The sequence below is a fragment of the Protobothrops mucrosquamatus genome, unplaced genomic scaffold (assembly GCF_001527695.2).
Source record: "Protobothrops mucrosquamatus isolate PMUCROS unplaced genomic scaffold, P.Mucros_1.0 scaffold1887, whole genome shotgun sequence".
In the NCBI taxonomy this organism is placed as follows: domain Eukaryota; kingdom Metazoa; phylum Chordata; class Lepidosauria; order Squamata; family Viperidae; genus Protobothrops; species Protobothrops mucrosquamatus.
In genome coordinates, this window is record NW_015388013.1 from 11,240 (window position 1) to 33,335 (window position 22,096).

General features: G+C 47.7%; 1 protein-coding gene across 1 annotated transcript; it reads left to right on the plus strand.

The window, feature by feature from the left end:
• Positions 1-4,661: 4,661 nt before the first annotated feature.
• Positions 4,662-16,175, plus strand: NKX3-2 (NK3 homeobox 2). Its single transcript, XM_029285583.1, has 6 exons — positions 4,662-4,717; positions 5,950-6,049; positions 9,529-9,651; positions 12,826-12,859; positions 12,952-13,410; positions 15,625-16,175. The coding sequence occupies exons 1-6, from the start codon at positions 4,662-4,664 to the stop codon at positions 16,173-16,175; spliced, it is 1,323 nt and encodes a 440-aa protein (XP_029141416.1).
• Positions 16,176-22,096: the final 5,921 nt, after the last annotated feature.

Here is a 22,096-nt window from a genome sequence, read left to right on the forward strand (position 1 = left end):
TATTTTGCTCCTCCCAAACTGGCTTGCATAGGTCCCACCAGATCTGCATGGACTAGCTCTAGAGTTCTTTTTGTTTGTCTTGTGCTATATTTACTAACTGGGAATGCCTTTGATTTTGATGCTTTGCATACTGCACAGTCCAAATATGTTTTGCATCCCTTCAAATTTAGCCCTTCTGCAAACTCTTGCATTTGCTGCAAAACTTTAAAGCTTGCATGGCCAAGTCTTCTATATAGAAGGTGAACGCACGAATCATGCTCTGCAACATTTTTAAATATATGGGAACATTGAACCTTTTGTCCCTGCAATACATATAGATTATCTTCCTTTATGCCTTCTGCACAAATATTCCCATTCCTTTTGATGAGACACTTCCCATTTACAAAAATGGTCTCAAAACCTTGTTTGTTTAAATTAGACACACTTAACAAATTATGTTCCATCTCAGGTACACAAAGTACATTGGTAAACTTTGATTCCAAATATGGAATTTTTACATCGCCTCTTCCGATGACTTTTGCTTTCTGGCCATTTGTCAAAGCCAAAGCTTCTTGTGCTACTGGAACAAACCTGCAAAATAATTCAGAGTTATTAACAATTGTTTGATTTTCCCCACTATCTATTAGCCACTTGTCTCTGTTGTTGCTATAGCAAACTTTTGCAACACCAAAATGTTCCTTTTGCAAATTAGTCTTCTTTGCTTGCACAAATGTCCTTTGCTGTAAATTTTTCCTCTGCAAACAGTTCCTTTTTAGATATGTATTTGCACCACAAATGTAGCAATTCTTTTCTTGCTGAGCTCTCTGCTTGCAAAATCTCTCTTTTGTTGCAACTTGGTCCCATCTGCTCCTTGCTTCTCCGGAGACTTGCAGTCTGGATCCCCTCCTCAGGAATTTCACCTCCTCCTGGCTGCTTCTAAAATTGTGCTTCTCTTCTTCATTAAGCAAACATGCCTTTAAAGCCTCAAAATTTAAGTCTTGCTCTTTTTACACTCAAATATCGCAGAAACTATGTCCCAGGTTTTATCTAAACTGTTCAACACCAATAAAACCTTCTGGGACACAGGGAATTTAATCCCACATTGTTCTAAGTCCAAAAATAAACTTTGCATTTTATTTAAATGCTGTTCCACAGATTCACCTGGTTGCAAACAGGCCCTGTAAAGTTTACTTGACAATTGCACTATATTGCATGCAGAAACATTCACGTGCACAGCTCTCAACTTCAGCCAAATTTCCTTTGTAGTCTTTAGATTTGCAACATTTAGAAACTGTTCATCATCTAAATTTAAGATGAGATAAGCCATTGCTTGATCATGACTTTTCTGTTCAGCAGCTGCAAACACTTGTGGGGGATTTTCTACGATATATGGGCTGCAAACATTCCATTTTTGCAGCCCATATAATGTAATTCTTTTGGCCTAAACGAGGCACAGAGCTTTCCTTAAATTCCATTGCAGCCATTCTGCTAATTCTGCCTTGTTCTTATACTTTCTAAACACAGGCAATTTCTTTAAATTACAATGCAGTCCTTAGTAAGCTCTGGGCCCATAACCTGTTAGAGAATTTTAATTTCACCAGAAGTGATGGAAGGAGTTGAGGTTGCCGGAACCTTGGATGAAAGTGACCATGTCATACTGGAATTCAATATAATGAAAACACAAGCAATAGAAAATAATACAACCAGTGCCTTAAACTTCAAAAGAGCTGATTTCAACAAACTCAGAGAGAACCTAGGAAAGATTCCGTGGATGAAAATCCTAAAAGGGAAAACAACTCAAGAAGTGTGGGAAACTCTGAAAAATATGATAAAAGCCCAGTCCAGCACAATACCACTGAAAAGGTAAAACAAGAAATTCAAGAAGAAACCAGCATGGCTGCACAAAGATCTGACAAACTGAAAGACAAAAAGGACAAGTACAAAAAATGGAAAGAGGGGCACATAACTAAGGCCGATTATCAGAACATGCTAAGATGGTCAGGAAAGCAAAGGCTCAGAATAAACAAAGACTTGCAAAAGAGATCAAGGATAATAAAAAAAGTTTCTTCCAACATATTAACAACAAGAAAAAAGTTAAGGAAAGTGTGGGTACACTAAAGGGATAGGATGGCAAGGAAATAACAGGCAACGAGGAGAAAGCAGAGCTGCTTAACTCATACTTTGCATCAGTCTTCACACAAAAAGAAATCATAGCCCAACATACCCCAAAAAACTAATCAAAAGACAAACTAGAAACAAAAATTAAAATAAGCAAGAAAATGGTAAGAGAACATGTTAGAGAATTTTAATTTCTCTGTTGGTAAAAATAAATCAGAAGCTCTCAAAGTTGACTGTATTTAGCTGATTCAAATAACTTCTTTATATTCATATCAAAATATTTACAATACCATACATTCTTCTTTATAGCAACATAGCACAATGAAGACTTCTTACAGAGAGATGCAGAGACAGAACTGAGACTGGATAACAATTCCAGCTTCTAACTCAATACCTTTTTTGCACAGACTCAGTAGCACTTTCTTCACATTGGCTGACTGTTACCACATGACTCTTCCTGCTCATGAATATTCCAACAGAACACCTATCCGACCTTGACAAAAATAAATCACCAGGACTGGCAGCGTTATCTCAAAACCATTATACCATATCTTTCAAAAATCCTGGAGCACCAGGGAAGTACCTGAGGATTGAAAAAGGGCTGATGTAGTTCCCATCTTCAAGAAAGGAAAAAAACCGGACCCAGGATACTACAGACCAATCAGTTTAACATCAATACCTGGTAAGATCCTGGGAAAGATAATCAAAAAACAGATTTGTGAACAACTAGAAGCAAACAAATTTATAACTAGTTGCCAGCACGGGTTTGTTAAAAAAAGATGTTTTCCAGACCAATCTTATTTCATTCTTTGATAAAGTGACTAAACTAGTAGACGAGCGAAATGCTGTGAACTTAGATTTCAGTAAGGCATTTGACAAAGTGGACCACAACCTGCTGCTTAGTAAGCTAGAAAAAGGTGGGATAGACAACATCACCACCAGATGAATTTGTAGCTGCCTAACAAACCATCCTCAACAAGTAGTCCTCAATGGTACTACATCCACATGGAGAGAAGTAAGCAGTGGGGTACCACAAGGCTCCATCTTAGGCCCACTACTCTTCAGTATCTTCATAAATGACTTGATCAAATTGCAGATGACACTAAACTGGCAGGAATAACCAACACCCCAGAAGACAAGCTCAGGATCCAAAAAGGTCTTGACTGGAATGGGCCTTATCCAACAAAATGACTTTTAATGTGGAGAAAAGCAAAGTTTTACATTTAGGGAGGAAAAATCAAAGGGATAACTACAGATTAGGCAAGACCTGGCTCAAAAACAATAACTGTGAGAGGGACCTTGGAGCCCTAGTGGATGATCACTTGAATATGAGCCAGCAGCGTGCAGTAGCAACCAAAAAAGCTACTAAAATCCTGGGTTGTATAAACAGAGGCATAGAATCAAGATCACGTGAAGTATTAGTACCACTTTATAAAACCCTAGTAAGACCACACCTGGAATACTGCAACCAATTTTGGTCACCATACTACAAAAACGATGTTGAGACTTCGGAAAAAGTTCTGAGAGGAGCAACTAAAACAATCAAAGGCATGACTAAAATATATGAAGAACGGTTGCAGGACTTGGGTTTGACAAGTCTAAAGAAAGAAGAAACAGGGGTGACATGATAGCAGTATTCCAATATCTGAGCGGCTGCCACAAAGAAGAGGGGGTCAAATTATTCTCCAAAGCTTCAGAAGGCAGGATAAGAAAGAATGATTGGAAACTAACCAAAGATAGAAACAACCTGGAATTAAGGAGAAACCTCCTAACAGTGAAGACAATTAACCATGGAACAGCTTGCCTCAGAAATCAAGGGAGGTTTTTAAGAAGAGACTAGACAATCACCTGTCTGAAATGGTATAGGTTCTCCTGCTTAGCAGGGGGCTGGACTAGAAGACTTCCAAGGTCCCTTCCATCTCTACTGTATTCTATTTTAACTTCCTTTGTCTTGGGGTCTCCTGCTTTAAGTTTTTAACTTCCTTTGTCTTGGGGTCTCCTGCTTTAAGTTTCTCCCAGCCTATCATGAACACCTGAAAGTTTCTCTTCCTCCTTGGCTAGGTCCTTCTGTCCTTCAACAATTCCCCCATTACTGGCATTTTCAGTCAGTGGTGAAGAGCCCAACATTTGATTTATGTGAATGCTTGCTGAGGGATGTTTGAGGATTTTGTTCCCAAGAGGAGTTGGGATTTTAAGACCCTGCAATAGGTGATGCTACTGCAGGATGGTTCTCTTGGTGGTCCATTATGTACTGTACTGCACTCTATCCTTAGTTGCTGGCAAGAGGGTAGAACAGGCAATGAGTTGAGGAGAAGCTGATTGAAGAAAGGGAGAAAAAAACTGATCCAGGGGTGTTTGTTAAAGTCAAGTAGCATCAGCTCATTAGAAACGGCTACAGGTCAGCAGCCCTGGTTTATGGTCTTGATCCTGGTCCTGGCTTTGCAGTCAGCCAAGGGATCTTCAAAGCATTTTCAGAGTGCTATCATGAAATGAAGTTACGCAACTCTGGAGCATCATTGTTGTGGAGGGTGACCATCCACTTGGCTGTGGTTCCCTCTAGTGTCATGGTCATGTGCTGCACCTTTGCCCCTTCAGTTATCTCTGGACCATACTCCTGCATGTAGGTCCAGATCTGAGCCAGGAAGAACCTCAATTCCTTAGGGTCTCTGCCATACTTCACCCCATGGTGTGGTGGTCTGCCACCTCTTCTCTTTGGTGGTGCAGCCCAGGCTGATGGTGCTGGCTGGGCTCCCAGGGCAGTGGCTGCTGGTGGAGCCCTAACCTGTGCCTGACTGCTGGGGCAGGTGCTGCAAAAATCCTTTGCCTTTTTTCCCCCCTTGCCCCCTCTCCCCAAGCTTTGATGATAGGATGCTGGCAAGGCACCAAGCTGAAGATGGCAGAACTAACACTTACCAAGTGGTTCATTTGCACCAGTACTTGACCACCACACCATGGGGTGAAGTATGGCAGAGACCCTAAGGAATTGAGGTTCTTCCTGGCTCGGATCTGGACCTACATGCAGGAGTATGGTTCAGAGATAACTGAAGGGGCAAAGGTGCAGCACATGACCATGACACTAGAGGGAACCACAGCCAAGTGGATGGTCACTCTCCACAACAATGATGCTCCAGAGTTGCGTAACTTCATTTCATGATAGCACTCTGAAAATGCTTTGAAGATCCCTTGGCTGACTGCAAAGCCAGGACCAGGATCAAGACCATAAACCAGGGCTGCTGACCTGTAGCCGTATATACCCAAGAATTCCACAATCTGGCCTGCGGATTGACCAACTGGCCACAAGACATGCTGATCGAGTGTTTCTAGGATGGGCTGAATAATGATGTCTACAACACCTGCATCTCCAGGGGCAATCTCCCTACCCTCCATGGTTGATATGTCCTAGCCAAAGAAGTCGAAATCTACCTGGCCCATTCACCTGGCCCAGCCGTGGGTGGCAGAGATCCTTCCCAGAAAAGAAAGAAGCCCCAAAGTCACCAGCCTGTGAGCAAAGCCTGTGCCAATGTTCCATTGGCTGCTTCAAGTGTGGGGTGAAGGGGCACTGAGCTTCTGAATGCCGAGCCATGCACCCAGCCCCAAAAATACTCTCAGGCTCCACCAAGAAGCTGGTGAAGCTGACACCAAGAACCCGAGACAGCCTTGGAGGGAGTGGAAGTCGTCGAGTTCACTCTATCCCCCAAGGATGGCAAGAGAACTCCAATTATTCCAGCAGAAGGACCGGTGGAGATGATGACCCCTTAGTAAGTTGTCCAGTGATCCCAGTAACTATCTCTATAGAACTGATGGTGCCATCCTCAGGGTGCAAGTGAAGTGTGGTTGCCCTCCTGTACTCAGGCTGCACCAGATGCCTGGCAGCCATGCCCTAGTTGAGAAAATAGGTCTAAGACTCAAGCAGTTTAAAGTGCTCATGGCTTTTAGCCAGCTGGACAGCTTGGTAGCGGTGTGTGTGTGTGTGTGCGTGCAACATTCATCACCAAGCCAAAAGAGATGAGAATGGGGGCGCACACAGACATCCTGAGTTTTATTGTGGCACCTGGCATGCAGTGACCCCTAGTGGCTTGACATGGCTATTGAAATAGAATCCATATGTAAACTGGAGAAGGAGGATGTTCAAGATTCAGCGGGCCAGTCCAAAAGGGAAACAGAAAAGAAATTTGAGGTCCCTACTGCTAAGTCGCCATGGGCAAAACTAAGAAGGGAGGTGGGAGCTGCAATGAAGGAGCACCCCCAAAGGTGATCCCTGGATTCCTAAACAATATTGGGACCTATGGGAAGTTGCCAATGAAAAGGACTCAGACACACTCCCACCCCACTGCCTGCCTGACTGCTCCATAGAAATCCTACCAGGGCCTAAATTGCCCAAGCCCAAATTGTACTCCATGAACCCTAGAGAATTAGAGGAACTGTGGGCATTCATAGACAAAAACTTGAAGTGTGGTTTTATATAACCCGCCAGATCACGAGTGGCTGCCCCTGTGCTGTTTAAGGAAAAGAAAGATGGGTCCCATCATCTATGCGTAGATTATCATGGGTTAAATGCTGTCTGCATTGAAAATGTCTATCCACTGCCGCTAATGAAGGATATACTAGCCCATCTGGCCAAGGGGAGGATTTTTACTAAATTGGACTTGCAGGAAGCATATTACTGGGCTAGAATCAAGGAAGGAGATGAGCGGAAAATGGCTTTCAATTGCCCCTTGGGGTGTTTCCAATTCTGAGTTTTCCCATTCGGACTGCAGGGTGCCCCTGTTGTATTTATGCAGCTGTTAAATGAAGTACTGTATGAATACCTGTATAAGGGAGTTCTGTTTATTTAGATTTCATTTTGATTTATACCAAAACCAGGGTGGAACACGTAAAACCGGTCAGGGCTGTGCTCAAAAAACTCCGGACAACCCAATTGTATACTAAACTGTCCAAATGTTAAACTGCTGGCCCGCGGGCCGGATGTGTCATGCCAAAACCGCGCCCACCTCATTGTCAGCAATGGAAAAAGAGTCACAATACATCGCAACACATCACATGACATTGTGAGTTTGACACCCCTGATCTAGAGTATCACATGTCCCATGAAGGAATACAAATGTATCCTGAGAAAGTGTGAGCAGTTCTGAAATGGGCTCCTCCTCACACGCGGAAGCAACTTCAAAACTTCCTGGGATTCACAAACTTTTACCACCAATTCATCCCACAATTTGCTTAGGTAGCCCTTCCCATCACCAACCTACTGAAGACATTGTCCAAGGTGAATTTAAAAACTCAAGTACCTGTTTGTGGCAAAGCTGGTGCTAAAACACCCTGGCCCAAATTCTCCCTTTGTTATTCAAGCAGACAAGTGATGTGGCAGTGGGGGCAGTGCTGCTACAGAAAAACAAGCAAAGGGTCCTGCAGCCATGTGCATATTCCTCCAAAAAGCTTACCGAAACTGAGCACAGGTGGGCGGTTTGGAAAAAAGAAGTGTATGTGGTACGCTAGGCACTCCTGGTCTGGAGGCATTTCTTGGAAGGGAGCAAAGCCCCTTTTGAGGTGTGGACTGATCACAAAAACTTAGAAGCCCTAAAAACTCCCCAGAGACCATCACCCAAACAAGTCCGCTGGGCTCAGTACTTTAATTCAATTTTACCCTGCAGTACTTCCTGGGAGGAAGAATTTTGGCTGTGGTTTGTTCTCCAAGCTTGTTTTAATATAATTCCTGAACATTTCGTTATCAAACTAGGTAACATCATTCTCTTTAGCATTCTTGGTAACATTCAGACATTTATTTCATAGATGTTGTAAACTTCAATAAAGAATGTTTGTATTGTAAATGTCCTGCTCTGAAAAGAACATAGATTTTTTTCCCCTTATAAGAAAAGTAAAAGGAGAAAGATTAAAATTCTGTTAGTCTATACTTCCAAGAAGCAATTGAGCAAAAGTTGGTTACCTTTGAGTCTGAAGGATGTTGGCAGAAAACAAGAAAGGGATTTGGGTTCTTCCACTTCTGCACATAAGGATTGCTCCAAGACAGGAACAGATATAACCTATTGGAGAAAGCTCAGGGTTTGTTTCAAAACAGATATTTTCATCTCCCTTAAAGCTCTTTCAGGCTAACAGTTTTGTCAATGATCTGACCCAGAGTTTTGTCTAATAGAGAGGAAAAGACATGGGGAGAATGTAGCATCAGTTCTTGTCCCAAAAGCTCCACTTGCTCACCCTCACATTGAACACAAGAACATCTACGTAGGCTGAGGACAGATTTGGTTTATTTTAAACAAGCAAATGGTTTGATCATTTGTACCTGTCCTCCTCTGTTCAACCTTTGGCAAATAAATAATCCATTAATTTAGCTCTCCTGTCTAGTAACATCTCTGGGTAGATGACCTGAACTAAGTTTCATCCAGGAAAGATTTTTTGGTGGCAGCAGGGAATCTGAATGCAGGACTAGCCTAACAAGGGGAATGTCTTCTGCTGCTTAAAGCTTGAAGACGAATTCTCAGCAATCAGGGAACAGAAGAACAGAAGACATTTTTGGTCTATAGTCCTGACTGGCTGCTGAAGCTGAAAATGCTGACTGGTTTGGAGGCAGCCTGGAGCTCCATTCCAGTCAGGAGAGTAATGAAGGGGGTTCTATTTATGCCACCTGGCTTGAAATAAAGCAGAGCACAGATCTGTTATCCCAACCCAAACAAGAGTTGCTTTCTAGAACTAGGCAATTCTAACATGTTAGAATTGAAATGTCTTCTTACCAAATAATTTGTATGAGCCCAGCAATTGTGACTTGTTCACCAACTGGAGGACATGTAGAATGTACTAATTGTACTATCAATTGTCTGAGAAAGAACCTCTACAAAGAAAAGGAGGTGCCATCTCTCATTGTCATGTAGCATAAGGGACTAGCAACAAATGTATAGAAATGAATCCCAACCCAAGAAAAACAGCAAATTGTTTCTCACAAAGGAACAGGCTTAATGCTGACTAGGCATCGACCACCATTTCCCCATAATTTCAATGTCTCAAGACAAGCTAAGATTCCCGCTCCAGGGGAGACTGCAGCCAGGCAGTCAACAAATCAGTGGACGGTACTCGGCGCCAACAAGGTTGCGTAGAGTCTGCGGACCGAATTTGACAGAGACGGATTTGAAACACTCTACTGTAAATGACAGTATTTCTCGTCTGAACCTCCGTTCCCAAAGCAGCTTGCTGGTTGTGCCCCGACAAGGAGCGCCCCGCTTCTAGCCTCTTGACTCTCCCGCTAAGCCCCCCGGAAGGCGCATCTCCGTTCCGTCCGGGTTGCTCCCTGCTCTCAAAGGTCTTCCCTGGTCCGCTGTTTCTGCTCTGTCTGTTCTCACTGGAGTTAGCCAGGAAGAGCCCTTGGCCGCCATGGGAGGGAGGCAAAGAGGAGCGCCGTTCTCTGCCTCTCCCGTCTGTCTTTAGGTGGCGTCCCATGCCACCGCCCGGACTTCCCGATTCGCTCCCTGCAAAGCCGGCGGGGACAGCGATCCGAGCGCTGCCTTCGCCTGGAGAACCTTCAACGCCGCAACCCTGGACATCGGGACGGTTGGGCGAGACGGTGGGGGAACCCCGGGAGGCCTCTTTCCGCCCGGAACTGGCATCCCAACGCTTCCCTTCCTCCTTCACTCTTTTTCCGCCCGGGGAAGGCCTCCCGGAGAGTTCCCCGACACCCGCCCCCCTCGGTCTCCCGCTTTGAGCATCCCCTTCATTCGCGGACTGGGCTCTCAGGCATCTTTCTCGCGGCGTGTTACGTCTGAATCGATTGAAAGATGTTTTGGTTTTGGCTTGCAGTCCAGGTTTGTCATTGTGGCGCCATTACAGGAAAGGAGATCTCGCAGCGGTCAGTCGCGACATCTTCTGTCCCGACCCTCGCGATGCCCTTCTGCTCTGCTCTCACAGCCAAGCTAGGGGACGAGCAGCTGCTCGGCAAAAAGGGCCCCTCCCGCCTCCAGGCCGAGCTGCCGAGGCGCAGAAGGAGCTCCCTTCGCGCCCTTCCAGCCAACTCGCCCGCTGCCTCTCGTCTGAGCAGCTGGGCGCAACAGGAACCCCTGCCCTTGCCATTTGTCGTCCTTCGCGGCTGGCGGCGTTCTCTGGGCGGGTCCGGAGCGAAGTTCTAGGGGCGGAGAGTCGAACTGCTGCTCGGCAGTGAAAGGCCCCGAGTCTCCAACCCAGAGCGCTTTCCGCCCTCCTGGACCTGGTGGGCGCACCCCCAACCTCCTGCGCCAGGCCACCTCCCCTGCTCTCGCCACCGGGGCCTTCGCTTTCCCGAGGCGGCTGGAAAGACCCCTCTTTTCCTCCGTTGCCGGCCAATCGGCTCCCTCCCAGCTCAGGGGCAAAGAGCAGCTGGCGGACATCAGAAGGCCCATTCCTTGCTCCAACGGGACTCGACGGCTCTTTCCCCCGGCACAGGTTCACGCGACGCCCGCCTCCCTGAACCCCCGGTAGAACGTTCTCCCCGCTCCGAGGTCTAGTGGCGTCGGTGAAGCTGGGCCGAGGGGCGGCGTCGGGGTCGGATTGCCGCCGCACGCGCCCTTTATCTCCTCCGCCGGGGATGACGGACTCTTAGCAGCGGGCACCCTTCCCGTGGCGCAATGAGCAGGACGGCGCTGCTACCTGGGCATCGATGGAAAGGGAGGAGACTAGGCTGCGGGGGGCGAATACCGCAATTCTCCGGCTCAGCTCCTTCCTCCTTGCCAGATCCAGGCGCGCCATAGCTCAGTGAGTTCTCAGGGAGCTTCGCGGGCGAAGCAGAGGAAACTCCCGGCTACAGGAAAAGGACTTGCTCCCAATGGTCAAGGAAGAAGAGACAAAAGTCGTTTGATAATTTGCAGGGGAATTCGGGGGCTGCAGAAATTTCAGTCGGGGATTAAAAATTCACACGATGTTTCAAGGAACCCGACTTGAAGATATTACTGATTCCACGGAATTGTGACTTGGTTTTATTAAAACCTTTGCCTATTTTCAATGGAATACACAAGGAAAACGCAGGAGCAGAGTTTTCATCCCCAAGTATCCCCCCAGACTCCAGTCTCCTAGGAGCATCTCGCTTCAGAAATGTGAGGATTTGTCCATCTATCCCACCTCTCTTCCTCCCCTCCCCAGTTTCTTTACTCATTATTTTTAAATTCTAAGAGAGGGAGTTTAAACTTCTCTTAATTCCCAGTTGCCCAGAATCCTTGAAGGTCATTGAACCCCCACCTTTCTATTTGGAGAACTGGTATGTTTCTCATAGTCTTTTCCGCATATAAAGGCCACCTGTTCATTTCACTCTGCAACCCTGAAACATCCAGCAAATGTGTGAGATTGTCCATAATGATAAATGTTGGATTCTATTAGCCACGCTCGCTGAGGCAAAACACTTTAATTTTGTTCCGAATTCGTTCAATGTTTTTTGTGTATAAAATTTATTTATTCGTTCACACTGACGCTGAGAATATTTTTAATAAATAAATTGACAAACCTGTCCTGCATAAGAATCAGATATGAGAAACGTGGTTCTAGTCTGGCAAAGGACATGGCAGAGAGGTTTTTTTCTGAAACGTCTAAAGTTTTTTGCTACAATCAAATTCGTGCATATAATTTATTCAAACTGACAAAAATGTAGAATTTCGCCTAGTTCTGTTTTGAGGAACTTTCAAAATGCATTTTCTAGGTTGAGAAGAAAATGCACCCTTCATACTCTACAAATTCTCAAGCATCAAAAGGCAAGCTTTAGCAACACCATCACATTAGATAGCAGATTCGCCATTTTTGAATGGATTTCAGATGCAGAAGAAAATAAACAGTAGAAATATATGTTCCTTTTAATTTCATTCTAGGCAAAGAAAAAAGACTCTCGATTTCAGCATTTTGATTAAAGGAAAAATAATGAAGCAGTAGTCATTATACATTATCAAATTATTTTCTGTTCACAATAATGTGACATCACAGCTGTCAGTTCTTTAGATAGTTTTGGCCTTCATAAGTATTAAGTTCTTCCCAAGAACATAAGATGTCGTAATTTATAGGTGTCGTATGTATAGATGCAAGCATGTGGCCTTTTGCAATTGACAAATGGAAATTTTGTCAGTGCTCAGATTTTCTAAGTGCTGTCCCAGATTTTTTGATATGGCACCTAGTGTGTGGATAACTACTGGGTGATGTTGTTTATTATTAATATTAACCAATAACGATTTCATATTGGTCTCTTGTGCGACATCAACCCAGGGTGAAGTTGACACCACCGCCTTAAAGGCCTGGGCAGAAAATGTCTCTGGTCCAGCAACGGCTTTGCCAGCCGGTTACCCCAGCTGGAGGTTGAGCTTAACTATCCTAGAAAGCCGAAGATGTATGCCGCTGACTCGGGAGAGGCGTAAAAGCCGAGAAGGGCTGTCCTCGAGGAATTCCCCTTCCTTCTCGGCCAGAAACTCTTTCTCGGGCAGGGAAACCCTTGGCAGTGAAAGGGTTAAGGCGGGTGCTCCAGGACCGGACTCTCCCGCGGGCCGGAAAAGTAGTGCAGCCAATGAACGTGCCGCCCGAAACGAGCTCCGCCCCCGAGGAACGGCCGGCGCCCGCCTCGGCTCGGGCGCTCCGGCGCTGGACTGACAGCTGGGCGGGCAGAAAAAGGCGGCCGAAAGCCAGTGAGCACGCAGAGGCGTTGTGTGGGACGGAGTCGAGAGCTGCCTGGCCGGAGGAGCGTGTCGGCAGGTTCAGCGACGGCCGGGCTCTTTATGGGAACAGCGCACAACTGGTCCGGGTGGGGGCGGCGGCGGCGCTGAGGGCAGCGTCCAACTGAAAGCAGATCTCCCGCTGCTGCCCGACACGGCAGCCGAGCATCCGTCCCAGCCATGGCCCGGCACAACGCTAGCCTGGCCCCGACGCCTTTTTCCATTCAAGCCCTCCTCACCAAGAAGGAAGTGGGCGCCGCGCGAGTCGTAGCTGCCGCCCGTCCTTGCCCTCCGATGCTCCTGCCCAACCCCGAGGGTACGTCCGCCTGCTGCTGGCGCCTCTTTGACCCGGCGGCCACCACTCTGGGCCCCGTGCTCCAGCCGCCGCCGCCGCCCCAGGAGCAGCAGCGCTCTGACCCCGCGGCTGCCCGGCCACCCCACTGCGACTCGGATTCAGTCCTGAGCGAGGAGCACGACGGCGACGACGAGGAGCAAGAGTCCGGCGGCAGAGAGGGCCACGTGCCCGCTGACTCCCGAAGACCCCGAGAGAGGCTGCACACTCGATTCCTCGTGGGAAGAATCGGCACCGAGAAAGGCCACCCTCCTCCGTCCCCGCAAAGCCAGCCCCCGGGTCAAGGTTCGGGGCCGCCGACAACAGGTAAGCATTCGGAGCGATCACGGGAGGACTGTGGAGCGGGGCGATGCCGGTGGGAATGGGGAGACTAGGCCAGGTCGTGCTCCTGCTCATCCGGAGATCTCGCGGGTATAAAGCTCTGATCGGGGAGAATAGAGGGCGTTTCTCTCTTAGAGGGAAGGTAGTCCCGCTGGGCACTGAGGACGACCCCAGCCTTCCGGAATCCTCCGAGAACTAAGCGTTCTGCTCAATGGATCGCTGCTAGAAGGCCACCTTTGGAGGGCAGCGACTCACCTTCGGCCGGGGCTGGAAATCTGGAGCCTCGCCCTGCTCCCAGTTCTGGGCCTGCGTGGCCCCGATCCCCAGGGTTTAAAAGGCAGCGTTTGCCGGGCCTAGCGGAAGAAATAACTGCGAAGCCATTCTGGCTCCTGGGCGCTGTTCTTTTCCTACCCGCGTCTCCCTTCGGCAGGAACCCGTTCTAGTCAGGAAAGGGCAGCCGGGAAACGGGTCGCGAAAGCGGAGGGCCGCCTTCCCAGCTGTTCGGCTGGGCCTGAGTAGGCCAGCGGGGAAGCCCGATCTCTTAACCCGCCCGGGGCACGTTGCTAATTGCACTCTCGTCGGCCGCTTTCGTGGGACCCCATACAGTTCCGAATCCGAGTTGGCTGCCGTGGCTGCTGAGCCTGAAGACTCGCCCCGTGTTGTGCGCGCCGCCTTCCGACGGACAAAGGCCTTCTCGCTGAACTCGGAAAAGGCGAGCTTAAACTTAATAGAGGATGTTTCTCCTGCAGGAAATGGATCGCGTGAAGCCTAGTTACTAAAGGGAAAGAAGGGCACCGTCCTCCCCCCTGAGATTCCCAGACAGAGTCCGTTTTCCCCGCATCTCTTTCAGCCGCCGACCGCTCAGGGGCAAATGCAGCCGAGGAGCTTGTCCTCCTCCAGACAAAGCATTGCGCTTTCCAGGCCTTTAAAGTGGATCCCGGGGCGGTTTCAGTAACCCGCTGGGCCGGAAACTTAGGAGAATCCCGGCGTGCGGGGGGGAGTACTAGGGTGCCGATTGCTGGATGGCGTCTCCCTGGCAGTTGCTGCACTTGGGTTGAGCCTGGCGGCGGAACAGAGACTTACGCGGGGCGGGAGGAAGAGACGCGTCGCCTGTTCTCTTCGGCTTTTCTAGGCCGCAGAGAAGAGCTTTCGTTTCTGTCTGCCCCTCCATTTGGAGAACCGGACAGAGGGGAACCAAGGATGCGCCACCAGGGAAGCCCCGCATGTACAAAGAGGCCCAGAAGCGAAGGGCTCGAATGGAGAAGTTTTCTACCACTAGGAATCCGGAGAGCAGCACGCAAAGTTGAGCTGCGTCTCTCCTCACCTTTGTTGGCCTTCCCGCACACCAGAAGGGTCTGACTTTGGGGCAAAATCTGCTTCGGTCCGCCTGTCGAAACCAAGCCAGGGCGAGACCTGGTTCAGTTGATGGTAGTGACGCGCCTTGCCAGTTCCGTGCAAATAAACCTGAGACAAGAACACTTAGAAGAGTGGTTTCTATAGGTTACTTTACACAGCTCCTGTCTCTGAAGGCTCGACTGCTGCTCGGCTGAGATTTTCTGACGCCAGGGTGAGATTTTGAAGCAAAACAATGCCTAGGAACTGGGAAGTACGGTTAGATTTAACAAACTGCTTATTGGAACTTGGCGGGACAGACTGGAGCTTTGTGCCTCCGCTAACAGAGGATTAACTCCTGCAGCTTTTGCGAGAAGAGTTTGGCTGCTGGGAAATTAAGACCTGGCCTTGTGTTTACCCTGAGACAAATAAAATTCCATCCCATGCTGGTCTCCTTTCAATTCAATCTCCTTTGATTTACACCTGTAATCCGCGTAACTGGTTTTGAAGGGCTTAGATATGCGTGTGGCTGCACGGGAGAAGCCCAAGAAAAAGAGTAAAGAGTCTGAAGCCTGGTAGGCCATCCGTCAAAAAGCCCTAGGACAGTGGAGAAGGGATGTTAACCACCGGCATCAGCGCCTTGCGAAGGAGGCTTGCCTTTAGGGATAGGAGAAATGTAGGCCCAATGCTGCTCCAGGATCGGGCAGAATGGGAAGTGGCAGGGGGCCCTCCGATGGCAGGCCAAGTCTCTCTGCTCCGATGGGAGAAACTGAGGTGGAGGGGAAGTCGGGGAGGCGGGGCACGTGGCTGAAGGGGCACCCCGAAATTCCTACTCCTGACTCTGCCTGCCTTCTTTTCCCTCCTCAGGAGGCGGCAGCCACACTGAAGAGGAGGACAAGGAGGAGGAGGACGACGAAGCCAAACACGGCTGCCTGGGCTCCAAAGCCCTCTCCGAGGAGGACGAGGCGATGTCGGCGGGCATCCCGGCCCCAGTGGCAACCTCGACGGCGTTCCAGAAACCGCGCAAAAAGCGCTCGCGGGCGGCCTTTTCCCACGCGCAGGTTTTCGAGCTGGAGCGGCGCTTCAACCACCAGCGCTACCTCTCTGGGCCCGAACGCGCCGACCTGGCTGCTTCGCTCAAGCTCACCGAGACGCAGGTGAAAATCTGGTTCCAAAATCGGCGCTACAAGACGAAGCGGCGCCAGCTGGCCGCGGACTTATTGTCTGCCGCGCCGGCGGCCAAGAAAGTAGCGGTCAGAGTGCTAGTCCGTGATGATCAGAGGCAGTATCACCCGAACGAGATAGTCCGGCCGCCTCCCCTCTTCTCCTTCCAGCCCTCTTACTATTATCCTTATTACTGCCTGCCGGGCTGGGCTCTTTCCGCCTGTGCTGCCCCTGCCGCCGGGGGCATCAAATGAGGCTCGGGTCCCGTCCGCTCCAGAGCACGAAGGCTAGTGGGGCGAGGAGAAACGAGGGAGGGAGGCAAGGAAAGAAGGGAAGAACAGTAGGGGAAAGCTCGGCAGCCGATCTGTTCTTTCGGCCGCTTCTGCTCTTCTGGAGCCGCCTCTACAGTCCTCCTTTCTTAGTTCAAACGCCGCCGGAGAAGAGTCAATCCCCTCCTGCCGGCTTCGCTGAATAATTGAGATTTTACGGGACAACCAAGCGGGCCGTTCTTTTGCTCCAGCACCTTGGAGGTAGTTGGACTGTGCCTGAACAAACGCGCTCAGACCGAACAAGGGGACCATCTTCCGTCCACTCTAACGCGGGTATGCAGGAGTTTTCCCGCAGCTTCCTGGCCTGTGACCTGACTTCTCGCAGTTATGGAGCGCAGTTTGGGAAACAATATGATTCTAGCACTTTTTGGTTGTATTAAAATCGTTGTGTTTATAATAATTATTTTTATATTCAGTATGAATTTAATACTGGGGCCTTTGAAGGGAAAAAGAAACATTTGCGGTGGGAATGTTGAAGTCATTCGGTGCCTTTCCCCCCCCCTTTATTCTCCCATTTCGCAGTAAATGCCCTCATTTTTTTTTTAGGTGGAGAGTTGCAAACAACTATGACAATTTACTTCCACTGAATTGTGAATATTTGTGCGTCAATCTCTTCCTTGTACCACCCCCCCTAATTTATAAAAATCAATCTAACTTTTGGCAATTGGTTTGTTTTTTAATTCTAAAACTGCGCTTGGTTTGAACTCTCCCGAACTGTGTGCAGAAACGCGAAGACTTTGGTTTCCTCCAGAAAAACTCACGTTTCAGGCCGCGGCCATATGACGACTTGATCCCTCGCTGGCTGCCTCACTCTTGCGGGGGTTCCTTCTCTTGGATTTGGTGACCACGGGCATTTCGGTAGCCATTCAAGTATCAAAGGGGTCTTTGTTCTGAAAATAACTGGGTCGATTGCAGGGCACCCGCAAACCTGCTTCAATTTCTCAGGCTGTTGAGTGCGATCCGAATGTTATGTCTACCCCAAGAGGCTTGGAAGCTTGGATTTAAATCTGAAACCAGTAACTGGATTATTGACCCAATTTAAGTAGGGATTATAGTTAAAAATCTTCAAAAACCATCCTTTCTCTCCACAGCTTCCTTTTCCAGCCTAAGATTTATTCCCGTTCGTACTGATATTTATTGTAACAAAATCAAAATAATGATTTGTTTTTTATTTCTGATGAAATAAGTAGGCAAGAGTAAACGGGGGAGGGAGACGAAGAAGCAAACGGAAAAACAGCAGTTTGGCACTTGCTGGAGGAATGGTGATTCTTCTGAAAAGATATTTAGTAAGAGAAGTTTAGACAATGTTGGAAACAACACATTCATAAATCAAGAAAAATAAATAGTAAATGGAGAACCAGTCCAAGCAACGTTCTTGGGAAGTCTGGTAGATGGCAAGTGAAAATGATGGATTAAATAGCCTTTCTGTCCACAAATTGGGGTGTTTTATAGGCTGCACTGTATCAAAAGCGGGAAGGGAAGGCAAAATGGCAGACTAAGCCATGCGGGAGGATATAGCACAGGTGGGAATAGTATGAAACCCAGTGGCTGCCTCGATTTTCCTTCTAGAAAGCTTCTGGGACACCTGCTTTAGCTGCCTGGAAGACTTTCCACAGTTCAGGGCTCATGGGATTGAGGATTTTTTTCCCCTTCAGTCCTACAGAGTTCACCATCACCTTGAGGGCGAAGTTTGGCTCCAGTTCTTGTATACCTTCACTTGGAGTTAAAGTAGGAGGAAAAAGCCTAGGGCCTGCAAGAGTAGCCATGGAATCCTGCTTTTGAGCCCAGCTAAATCCAAAGAAATGCAGAAACGAGTAAGGCAAATGGCTATGTTCACACAAGAAGCAGAATTAAGTTGGGGCTGAAGCAACTGGATGTCCTGATGCCCTACTACTCGTGGCACTAGGATCATCTGACTTACTGGCTAAAGATGGGGTTTGAATATATTGTGTGTCCTCTGGGCACTCCCAAATTTTAGGGTTTTCTGAAGGGAGCCAGCAAAGGGTTTGGAGAGCTGTTGCTGGGTCAAGATGTTATCATCACAATCCTAATAGGTAATGGAGGGTGGAGGCTGAAGTGGGGAGGACAGCACCTACTTTCTTCTCTTGGTGCAAATTGGAAGTTTCTGAAACCCTTGCATAGTTAGCCAGCTTCCCTTCTTCCTCCCATTTGTAGATTTCATTTTTTCGATTAATTGTTCTTTCCATCCTCACTCTCAGGAAGACTGCAACATTTCATGCAGCTAGGATGGGAATTCTTTAACCCTGAAAGGTGCATTCTTGCTGTACCCACCCCAAGGGACCAAACTCATAAATGTTGCATTTCTTTCATTTCAAATGCATCAACAAATTTGGAATGGGCAGCCAGGCAAGATTAGAAGAAGCACTTTTCCTGGCTGACCACTGCTTTAACTAAGGGCAAAATATCAACTCACTCCCTTTTTTCTGACTTCAGGCTAGAGAACCTTCCTCATCACCTTTCCCTCCTTTCCTCAAAGTTGTATTTCAATTCCTACATTAATAGCCTATAAATCATTGGTAGTAGAAACTCTGTGAAATTTGTAATTAGGTTTTTGATTCTCAGCAAATTAATCAGAGTAGATTTTGTAAGATTCATACTATATGTTAGCAAATTCTATCTAGTAGATTTACCATTAGCTTTGGCGTATACTTCCTAGGATTCAGTTGTCCTCTAAATGCACAGCAGAAACTCATCTACAAGGGCTTTTGGTTAAGAAAAGGGAACCTTTAGTTGTCCTTGATTTCACAGTAAATAAATTCCCATGGGGAAAAATAATAAAAAAAATTAGTAAAAGTAATAATTTCAAAATAATAAAAGAATTTCATGGCATTTGTTATACTTTCTTCCCATAGGCCGCAATACGAGGTATCCTTAAAATGTACAATTCTTTAAGCCCTAAGGGTGCAAATGATAGTTTTTGGGGTATTTTTGTAGTTGTTTTTATCAGGCTGTCAGCCGCCCTGAGTCCGCAAGGAGAAGGGCGGGGTATAAATTCAAATAATAATAATAATAATAATAAAAAGCAGCAGATCTCCACTAGTGTAAGGTTCCTTTTCATTTCTGCCTCAAAATACACTGGCCCTTTTTATATGGTATTTTCAGCTTCTTGATCCTGGGATCTGGAGCTTAGTTGGGCAAGATTGGCCTTGCTGTGAGTCACAGGAAAGTACTCAGTGCCAGGTGCCAGGAAAAAAAACCCTCCCCTCAAAGCCAGACCTAGGAGGGGGTGCAGGGGAGATTTGGGGAATGTCTGGGACTGAGAAGAAGCTTTAGAAACCACTTTGTGGACATTATCTCTGAAATGCCCATCTTTTCCCCCACTAGAGTTTTTGAACATCCTAGAGCAACCCAGTGGAGCTTGGAGGAGGGCAGAGGGCACCCCTAGTACATCTGAAAAATGGAATGAGTTTAATTCTACCAGGTGGCTTAAGCTTCAGGACTGGCTAACTCAGAATTCTTGAGAATTTGGTGTCCTCCCATTCCCCCCCCCCCAAAAGAAGGTAGCGACACAGTGCTGTTCCATTCCTCTTTTCCTTAGCTGCACCTACCTGAGGCATGAACAGGGCCTAGCAGCTCCTTTTTTATCCCCCCCCCATTACCATATGCACCAGTGAGAGAGACTTAAGTCTACCCTTCATCCCTCCAGGGTAAAAACAGCTTCCCCCAGATTCTAGCACCAAATAGAAGAGCCTTAAAGCTGTAGACAGTTCGGTGTTGTCCTGAAGTCAGAGGGCTGCAGAGCCTGGGAACTAGGAATCACCACTGAGAAGAGCTCGCTACTTGCTAACAAAATTCAGTGAAAATAGTTAAGCTTGGAGAGACCCATCCTGCCAGCAAGAGGGCAAGGAGAGAAAAGACCAAAGGGGATTCAAGAGGGGAATGCAACCCACAAGCTCCCAGGCCAACAAAATCCCTGTGGAACTGGGGTCTCCTTGTGGTCAAGACAGGGGAACTGGGGTGAAAGAGGAACGGGGCCCGTTAGTCTTCCTTCCAGGAAAATGTCCCAAAGTATTTCCAAGAGCCAATGGCAACAAGACCAAGGCCAAGGCTGTTGGATGTAGGCGTCAGGAAAGCAGCAAAGACCGCCTATTGCTTCCCCCAGATGTTCGCTCTGGGGGCATATTGGACCCTCAGCCCAGTTCGTGTGATCTAGCTGACAATCTCTGAAAGTAGCTCCTCTGAAAGCAGACTAATTTGGCTGGACTGCCGCTGGCTGCTCCTTGGGGCAGAGACATTGCCCTGTTGGATGGGCAGTACGCCCCCCTCCCTCTGAGGTTGGAAATAGCCCAGGGTTTTTATGCTGCCTCTCTGAGGTCATGGCAGGAAGAGGAGAGGGGATGGACAGAAAAATCCCTCCAAAAGAGCTTAGCCTGTAGAGGCGGCGGCGGCGGCGGCGGCGGCGGGGGGCGGGTCTCAAGCTTTGGCCGGCTGCTCAACTAGCGGGCAGGGAAAGGCAGGGGCCGAGACTCCACATTGACAACCGAACAACCACGGGTACTTCTGCCCCTCCGTTCCCTGGCCAGCGTTACCTAAGGAAGGAGAGTATCAAGAGACCCCGAGAATTCGGTAGCATCGTTTGTCTTAAAGGTCAATTGAAACATGCAAGCAAATATAGACCGACAATTAAACAGAAAACAAACACCATTGCAGGAATGGCTGGATGAGACCATGAGGCTTTGTGCTGGAAAACCCTTTTATGCTTTTTGCACTGCCAGGGATAGAGGAAAAAAGTGGACGGTGCGGTGAGTTTCTGTGCCTCTTGGACCTGGCTGATTATTCTCAGAGTCAAAAAAAAAAGGGACATCAACGGATAGCACTTTTTTTATTCAACTGATTCATCATCTGATCTTGTGCAAACAAGCGGATATTTTCTGGCAGGAATAGTCAATGTGGCCTTTTCCTCTGATTTAACCCCGCCCAATCAAGAAATTCTTCTCCCTTCAAAGCAAAAGTCTCTGAGCACCTGCAGAGCGCTCTTCCAACCCCATTTCAGGATCAGTTCATGAACTTGAGGATTGTGGTTTTCAGAACATATAAAGGCAGACTAAGCAGACGAAACAGACTGGCTAAATAGAGCAATTTAGCCAGAACTCCTTTCTGAAGAGGAGAAAATGTACAAAGACCCTCCTTGACAGACGCGGGATTCTCCTTCCTGTACAAAGCTTCTTTAACTTGGCTTGGTAAGAAAACGAGTTCGCTCAAACACAATCGCTGTACTCTAACGGCAAGAGGACGTCAAGGGATGGTGTAAAAGCTGTGCTCTGATTCACGCAATCAGCGAGCGATTCGGCTTAACCCCAGGCAAGAAGGCCGACCGAACCCTAAGAAAAGCTTTCGGGTCAGCCTTCGGGTTTTATTTATTATATCGCTGGAAACCTTTTAATCGGACCAGTTCGGAGCTTCTTACTGTCTGGAAGAGCCACTCCCAAGTTGCTGCCCCTCAGGATAAAAAGGGAAGGTTTCTTTTTCAAATTCCTTTTACAGTTCTGGAATTTTCTGTGGTGATGAAAGCATCTAAGCAGAAGCAGGTTGGTAATATAATCTTCAGGCAACTGATGTTCGTTTAATTAAATAAAGTTGACTAACCTAGTCTGTTTAGGACTCTTGACTAATCTAATGTGATGGGTGGATCTAACTATCGTTTACCGTAACTATAAGCTTCTCTAACCTTTGTTGCCTTAGTTCGTTTGACGAAAGGAGTCTCCAACCGAAGCAAGCCATTCAAGCTCCACTGTTCCCTTTCCTACTTCCTACTAGGACGTTCGAAGGACGGCCGTGAACACAGCCTGCACGGGACAAGCTGGGACTCCTTCCCAGAAAGAGGT

Bases quoted from the DNA above. Each gene is read 5' to 3' on its own strand.
- NKX3-2 (XM_029285583.1), top strand. From the start codon at position 4,662: ATGGTCATGTGCTGCACCTTTGCCCCTTCAGTTATCTCTGGACCATAC. The intron at 6,050-9,528 runs GTAGCGGTGTGT...GTCTGTCTTTAG, and splicing joins TTAGCCAGCTGGACAGCTTG to GTGGCGTCCCATGCCACCGC. The intron at 13,411-15,624 runs GTAAGCATTCGG...TTCCCTCCTCAG, and splicing joins TTCGGGGCCGCCGACAACAG to GAGGCGGCAGCCACACTGAA.